Raw genomic sequence first — 7,705 nt, 5'->3', positions numbered from 1 at the left:
TTAAGTACTTTCTTAAGAAGCTATTATAAATTTATTAACCTATATTTATATATAACATGTGATATTTTAATAAAAAATAGTTTTTTTAGATACACCCAAGAAAATTGAGAACGAAAAAAGTTCAAGAACATGAGATCTTAATTTGAGGATTCGTCTTCTCACTTTTTCAAGAAGAAACGTTTTTGAAATCAAGACGAAACTATTCTCAAGTTGGTTTTTCAACATAAAACAGTCTTGAAAGATAAGCAATATAGAATTTGTATTTCAAGACAGTTTTAATCTCTCAGTTTGGGAACACATCTTCTTGATATTGGAAATTTTTTTGAGAATCTAAAGAACGGTTTTGTAAAAGTTTTTTTTTCCTGAGTACTATAAATATTTCCTAATCAAACAAGTATCTTCTTCTTAATTAATTAATTAATAAGACAAACAATTGATGAGCAGCATTTACACTACTTCAAGGTGGATTAGCCCTCCCCAGCTTCAAGCTGAACGCTCCAATCATCAATAAGACGTTAAATACCAGTAAGAAATACCATGAAATGTGACGGGCTACCAAGAATACCCGATGAAGGATCATTATTCACATGCCTTAAAGCCACATCCCTCGACCCCGACCAATAATAAAATATGAAAACAAACAGGAGCCCATTGTCATGGTCACCTAATCCGACTGGCCAAAAATGGCCCGACTTGAGCCTCTTTCAGAGCCAAAAAACCGGAAGCTGGAGGCTGGGAAATAATCATTTCAAATGCAAAAACCCAACCGGTGGAGATGGAGATAAAGAAGTCGGCTGAAGGAACAAATAAATGACCGCCAGCTGTGCCACATTTTTGGATACAAGCACCGCTGCACATGCTTCGAAATTCTCCACAATTTTCCGAGTTCCTTGCGGCTTCCTCGCCTCGCTGATGCTGCATAGATGATTCTGAATCATTTAATTTTCGTTTTTGTAAATGGGTAATGCCGGTGAAGAGAAGGGGTATACTTTATATATATATATATAGGATGTCAGTAGGCGTGGCTGCGCCTCCGCATCTGTGAAAGACTGTCAGTCAGGGGCCTCAGAAAACTTTTGCCTGCCACGCACAATTTTCCACTTTCAACTTTTCCAAGGGGGTGGTGTTCGGCGAGGCAGAGGGACTCTGGGTGGGTGGGCTCAGCTTTCTGCTTGGCTGATGTTGCGATAAGCAGGCTATGTCGTCGCCGGTACACAGTTAACATAAAATATTAACAATAAAATATTAATAAGAAAATATTAACAGAAAAATATTATATAATATTTATATAGTAAGACAAATTAATAATGATATAAACATAAGTTAAAAATCAATTTGTTGTATTTTCTTTTGAAAAAAGAAATGATAAAATATGAATTTTTTTTTAACCTACCTAATACTATTGAAACTAAAAACTGGCTCCAAAGAGTAATGATAAAAATTAACTTGGGATTGAATAATATACTTTAAAAATCTTAAATGTAAGCTCACGAAGAGCATTGAGAACGGAAAAAAATAAAGATCATGAGATCTCAACTTGAGGATTCGTCTTCTCACTTTTTGAAAAAAAACGTTCTTGAAATCAAGACGAAAATACTCTCAAGTTGGATTTTCAAGATCAAACAAGACAAGAAATATCTTAAGAGATGTAAGCTCACAAAGATAGTCTTAATTTATTAAACCTTTTTAATTTTTGATGATTTTTTCTTTTTTTATTTATTAAATAATGAGTAAAATAATTATAAATTGGTATTTTTATGTAACAAGACTTGTTTGCTTATTAAGTATTCAAATTCAGCATTAAATGGTTATTAGAAAAAATTAATAATATCGAAAATAGCTATTTAATTTTTGACTTTATTCAATTTATCTATTAATTAAATGCGTAATTATTTTGTATGATATTTTATCTCAGTGTATCTTGGCTTTTGCCACTGCCTCTGAAGTTGTTGTTGCTGCCGCAGCCGCAACGCTGCACACGCCACATAGAAATGGGTGAAATGGGGGCGGGGGCAGGCGGTGGGTGGTAGTGGCAGGCGGAGGGGGTGGGGGATGCCCTGGGGCAGGGTTGAAACGTTGTTTTTGTTGCTGCTGCTGTTGTAGTTGGCGCCAGTTTCCCATGTAAAAGTTGCTGAAAAGTGTAACGCAGTCGAAGCTTGACAGAGTTAAATTCGGAGTGGGGATGCGGTTGAGTTTTTGGAGAGTTTGGGGGCGATGTGGTGGCTGGGAAATTCGGGAGTGGGTGGAAAATCCAAAGGAAAGGGCAGATGCCGTTGCCACGTCGCCTACGCGGCATAGTTTTAACTTTTCTGGCCTACGCACTGACAAAAAAAAAGTTATCTGAACTTTTACAAACAATAGGGAAATGTTTAATATAAATATAAAATATCTTAACATCAAGAAATAAATATTCTGTTTATACAATATATTTATATAAAATTTATAAAATTGCTTTTTCCTGTGTTTATATTTTTTGTTTAAAATTTTTTCTACAAGCCCAAGGATTGATAAGTGTTTCAAATAAAAGCAGAAACAAAGATAAATAAATTACATTTTATAAATAATAAATTTTAATATGTAATTTTTTTAAATAACATCAATATCAAAATTTAGTTTTTCTTTATGTCTTGTTATTACATAAACGATTATACTTTTTTTACAAGCTCAAGAATTTTTGTAATGTTCCAAATAAAAGCATAATCGAAAATCCAATATTAACATTTTATCCTATAAAAAAATATAAAATTATGTAATTAAGTTCCCTTAAAATTATTATAAAACAAGAATTAAGAATATAACAAGCAGTCTTATCATTTTATTATTCAATAAGCCCTCACCTGTCCAATAAAATTTATTAGTTTTTTAAAAAAATAGAGTATTCCCCTGCCTCAAAACCTAACTACATTTTGAAGTTTGTTTTTGTTTTTGCAAAAATTCACGCACTTTTCCGTAGTGCCCTCCAGTTTTATATGTGCGTGTTTTTGGGCAAGTACATAGAGACGCCTTTATGTGCGCAGATTTTCCTCCTCCGGCTGGAAAATAGATGAACCTCTGAGCGGACTGAGGGGTTCACTTTCGCCTTCACTTTCACTTTCACTTGCCACCTACCAAGTAAAAGCGAGGGAGGCAGAGGGGTGGCAGCAAACTTTCGACATCAAAAAGAACTACTTTCGATAATCACAGGACTGGCGCCAGAGGAATTACATTTCAGCCGGCTGCGGGAGAGTTTTCCACGCATTTTACTGCCTCCATTTTCGGGCCGCTTTTTTGGTTTTAAAGTTTTGGCCAAAATTGGGCTGCCAACTTTTATGCGCATAACAAATTTCCATGCTCCAGCTATTTTTTATGCAATTTTTTATGGGCATTTTATGCGTTAGATGAGATCAGCTGAAGAGTATAACAATAATTTAGGTTCACTTATTAATTAAGCTAAGCGAAACAACCCTGAATGAAATAAACAACATCAATCGTGGGCTAATCAATGACATCATGATGCTGCTGGGGGTGGGAAATAGAAAAGTGCAGTGGAAAACTGGCTTGCGAAAGTCCGGTGGTTGGACATTATCTTTCCCTTGAAGTTGGTGGTGCTTTGACCAACCGGTTTGCCATGGAAACCCCTTTTCATCTGGGGAAAATCCAAGCCGATGCATTTGCCCATTCAAAAGGTAGTTTTCACTTAAACAGGGGTGGAAGCTGTATAAGCCACCTTTGGGGGAAAGGGTTAAACGGGGTTGAAAGGATTGAATGGCAAGGTGAAACAAATGACATTTTATTCGGAGAGGGATTTTCTTTTCATAGAAATAGAAATTAAAATAATTACGGTGGAATGGGTCGAGTATTTATAACACTTTAAATTTATGAAGTATATTTATATATGAACGTTATTGTAACATTTAGGATTTCAGAAAAAATATTGAACATTTGCAGAGAGAAAAAGGAAAAATTAATAGGTATCATTAAAATGTTTTTAAAATTTAATAATTTTAAATTTGAAGCCTTTTTTTTCATAAATTTAAAATCTAAAAAGTTTATTGAAACCACGCCTACAGTAAATATCTATGGTTGAGGCCATTAGAGAATATGCTAAAAGTTTTCCACTTTTTATATTCCTGAGAAATTTAAATTTTGATTCGATTTAAAAAACCGTTACTAATATAGTTGCTAGCTCTTAACAGTAAGCAAATATACTTGTATATGATTAACCTTTTGACAGTCAGCACTTCGCTTATTTTTGCTTACTATCCAAAGCTCTCCACTTTTAAAGTGTTAGTGCTTACTGTCGAAAGCAAGAAGCTACGTAAATCGCTGAATCTAGCGGGAAAGTAGCTAAATGGGCAACACCTTACCCCCAGTCTGGCAGCACTGCTCCCCCACAATCTGGCAACCCTGTTCTCAGCAGGCAGAGAAGCGACAAACGTTGAAATTTTCGTGATAATTTAGATTTATACGAAAACATACAAAATGATGAACGCCGTGTCGCGTGCTTACGTCAGAGGCGGAGCCCAGGCCCTCACCTCGGGATTGAAGGCGAGCGCAGTGGCCGTCAACTCGATGGGTAAGATTCTGCGAGGTGGATTCTGCAAGGTGCCAGCGAAAAACACAACCATTACATAATGAACGCAGCAGGAAAACACGGAAAAATCATATTTTAATGGTGGGAAATACAGTCAGGATACGATTTGCAGTCAGCTTCAAGGAGATTTGCCAAATTTCCTTACGTAATTTCAACATAACCTCCCACAATAACAACAATTGCAAGGCTCACAAGCACACCCAATGTTACCATTGTATTTATGGTTTAGCGACATCAGATTTTAACGAAAATTGGGATACAGCATCTCTTAGATTCATAATAATAGTCTCCAAAGTTTGGTACACATATCTTTGAAAACACCAAAGATATGACCACTTAGATTTTTCAACTTCAGGGACACTTAAAAAATTCGAACAGGTTCTATTAGGAACCGCAATTTTGGGAACCATCAAAACAAACAATCGAACCTCATTCAGAGCAATGAATACATTTAAAAAACAGAATACAATCTAATAATCCAGTAGTACATACATTACATGCACTACATACACTACGTCTATAAGGATATATTGGGAACCTTAAAACATAAAATCGAACATCATTCAGAACAAGGACTCATTGAATCTATTCAAATTAAGTGAGAAAACTATGTATAACCTCTATATAGAAACAGTTTCTATAAGGAACTTCAATCTTGGGAACCATCAAATCAAGCGAGGACTATTCAAATTAGTTCAGAAAACCAAACAACATAATTTAATAATACTACAATCCTTTTCAATTTTCAGTACATTTTTGGCGGTATAAACTTTAAAATAGTTCGCGAACCCACAGAAGATAAACCAAATAATCCCTCTCCAATGATATCAAGGATAAATAATGATTCCCTCTTTTTTTCCAGCCAACCGCCAGGCACACACCGACCTGCAGGTGCCCGACTTCTCGCCATACCGCCGGGAATCCGTGAAGGACAGTCGTCGCCGCAACGAGACCGCCGAGGAGCGCAAGGCCTTCTCCTACCTGCTGGTCGGAGCCGGAGCCGTGGGTGGTGCCTATGCCGCCAAGGGTCTGGTCAACACCTTCATTGGATCCATGAGCGCCTCCGCTGAGGTGCTGGCCATGGCCAAGATCGAGATCAAGCTGGCCGACATCCCAGAGGGCAAGTCGGTGACGTTCAAGTGGCGCGGAAAGCCCCTGTTCATCCGTCATCGTACCGCCGCGGAAATCGAGACCGAGCGAGGAGTGGCCACATCCACGCTGCGCGATCCGGAAACTGATGATGTAGGTGCTATAGAGTGGGACCTCGAGTTTAAGCGGTTGAAATCGATCCCCTCTATTATGGATCTATATATTATGACCACTTTACTAATATTGCTTTTCTCTTTCCCTTTTAGCAACGCGTGATCAAGCCCGAATGGCTGGTGGTCATCGGAGTGTGCACGCATCTGGGTTGTGTGCCCATCGCGAACGCCGGCGACTGGGGCGGCTATTATTGCCCCTGCCACGGCTCCCACTACGACGCCTCTGGAAGAATCCGCAAGGGACCGGCGCCCCTCAACCTCGAGGTGCCCACCCATGAATTCCCCAATGAGGGCCTCCTGATTGTCGGCTAGAGGAGCAACACACGTAGCGCTGTTATCGTTTAAGCCCCAACTACATAGTGAATGGATCGATGTAAATTAATAAAAACAACCAAACAAAACGGCCGAGCATAAAACCAGAATTCATTCGAATTATGGAGGGATACACGACGAAACTGGTTAAATTACAACTGTTAACAATGGAACTATGTCTGGAGATATCAAAAACTAATATATTCCTTTTAAAGAATTAAACCCGTTGATTAACACATTAATATATGAGTTCTGTAATTTGTATCTTATGTGAGGACTAGGTATATAGTATATACTATATAAATTATTTAACATTAAACCATCTTACTGTATAAACTAATTTAGTATATATATAGTTAGTTAGGAACAACATCTTTGAATTTTTCCCGTCGTTCCAAAAGTTCCATTTCAAGAAGTTCGTTTTTCAGGCGAATACCCTTTAGTTCCTCCTTGTTTTTCTCCACATCCAGCTTAAACTTTTCTATCTCGATTTTCCGCTGTTCCAGGTCCAACTTGTGTTTTTCCATATCAAGTTTATGTTTCTCGGCTGCTCTGGCGTTTTCGCATCTGTAAAAATCCTGTTGAAGCTGAAGTAGATTAAGCTTTTCATCGCTCGGAAAGGTTAAGGATTGGATGGGATCCATGGGATCGTTGGCGGGCTCATCTTTTATTTGCAAAACTGAGTGAACAAAGTTTTCCGATTGGAATTGTTGATCGCTGGAGGTGCTCGATAAGGTGTTACTGCGATTGTATTCCGGATCGAAATCGGTGCTACCTGGTTAATAAAATATATGAACTTTATTTTTAGAACCTTGATTGAAATTTTACAAATATTTTTTAATTTCAATGGGTTTTAAAATGGAACCACTGCTTTTGAGGGACAAGATCTATTAATGAAAATTGCCATAACCTATTAGTTTTTTGAGATTAGTGTAATTTAGCTAAGAACATGTTTTGAGAACTGGTTCTGTGCCTTATAATAGGGTTTTCCCGAGTTCCAAACTTACTTTCTTCCTCTCTGTGATCCCCCGCAAGCGTTGAAACTGCTGCGATGGTTAGGTTTCCATTGTAAACCTTTGTATCATCCATTAAACCATCTTCGCCCCTTACATTGAGGAACCTTCGTCTATTTAAACGCTGATTATTCGTATATTTCTCACGCAAAGCCTGCCAAGGACGTTCCATTCCAGATTGTAAGGCAAAATCATTGGCAATTTGCTTCCAGGCGTCAGCTTTTTTGGTCCACATCTTCGAATCATTCTGTTTGCTGTTTATAATATCTTTATGATAAAAGATTAGGTTTTCCAGAATCCTTTCCTCTTTGGGTGTGAAGTTTTTGGCCCGAACTCTTGGGAAATTCATTGGGTTCATCCTTTTTTGTTTGATAATTGTTGGATAGTTAATTTTGTAAACAAACGTCTGCTCTTTTCTAGGCGAGTGTTGCCACGTTATGTTAATTTAATTACAGGAATGGATAATGATAAGTCAAGGTAACTCCATGGTGAACCTGGATTTTCATCGGTTGAGTTGCTAAGCAACATTTCATATTATAATGTAT

General features: G+C 37.5%; 2 protein-coding genes across 2 annotated transcripts; one reads left to right on the top strand and one right to left on the bottom strand.

Annotated features, from left to right (window-relative positions):
• The first annotated feature begins 4,348 nt into the window (after positions 1–4,348).
• Positions 4,349–6,251, top strand: RFeSP (Rieske iron-sulfur protein). The gene is made up of 3 exons (XM_017090446.4): positions 4,349–4,555; positions 5,436–5,815; positions 5,929–6,251. Exons 1-3 carry the CDS (start codon positions 4,462–4,464, stop codon positions 6,145–6,147), a joined length of 693 nt encoding a protein of 230 aa, XP_016945935.2. The 5' UTR covers positions 4,349–4,461; the 3' UTR covers positions 6,148–6,251.
• A 126-nt stretch (positions 6,252–6,377) lies between these two features.
• On the bottom strand, positions 6,378–7,604 carry LOC108021637 (myb/SANT-like DNA-binding domain-containing protein 4). Its single transcript, XM_017090444.4, has 2 exons — positions 7,155–7,604; positions 6,378–6,922 (listed from the first exon to the last, which is right to left on the bottom strand). The coding sequence occupies exons 1-2, from the start codon at positions 7,516–7,518 to the stop codon at positions 6,504–6,506; spliced, it is 783 nt and encodes a 260-aa protein (XP_016945933.3). The 5' UTR covers positions 7,519–7,604; the 3' UTR covers positions 6,378–6,503.
• Positions 7,605–7,705: the final 101 nt, after the last annotated feature.

The sequence above is a fragment of the Drosophila suzukii genome, chromosome 2L (genome assembly GCF_043229965.1).
Source record: "Drosophila suzukii chromosome 2L, CBGP_Dsuzu_IsoJpt1.0, whole genome shotgun sequence".
NCBI classification, from domain to species: Eukaryota; Metazoa; Arthropoda; class Insecta; order Diptera; family Drosophilidae; genus Drosophila; species Drosophila suzukii.
The sequence above is the reverse complement of the archived record's forward strand: the minus strand, read 5'-3'. Positions and strand labels throughout refer to the sequence as shown.

What these genes read in the sequence shown, in the direction of transcription:
- RFeSP (XM_017090446.4), top strand. Translation starts at nt 4,462, where the DNA reads ATGATGAACGCCGTGTCGCGTGCTTACGTCAGAGGCGGAGCCCAGGCC. An exon ending in AGTGGCCGTCAACTCGATGG is followed by an intron (nt 4,556 to 5,435) that starts GTAAGATTCTGC and finishes CTTTTTTTCCAG; the next exon opens with CCAACCGCCAGGCACACACC. An exon ending in GCGATCCGGAAACTGATGAT is followed by an intron (nt 5,816 to 5,928) that starts GTAGGTGCTATA and finishes TTTCCCTTTTAG; the next exon opens with CAACGCGTGATCAAGCCCGA.
- LOC108021637 (XM_017090444.4), bottom strand. Translation starts at nt 7,518, where the DNA reads ATGAACCCAATGAATTTCCCAAGAGTTCGGGCCAAAAACTTCACACCC. An exon ending in GGATCACAGAGAGGAAGAAA is followed by an intron (nt 6,923 to 7,154) that starts GTAAGTTTGGAA and finishes TTTATTAACCAG; the next exon opens with GTAGCACCGATTTCGATCCG.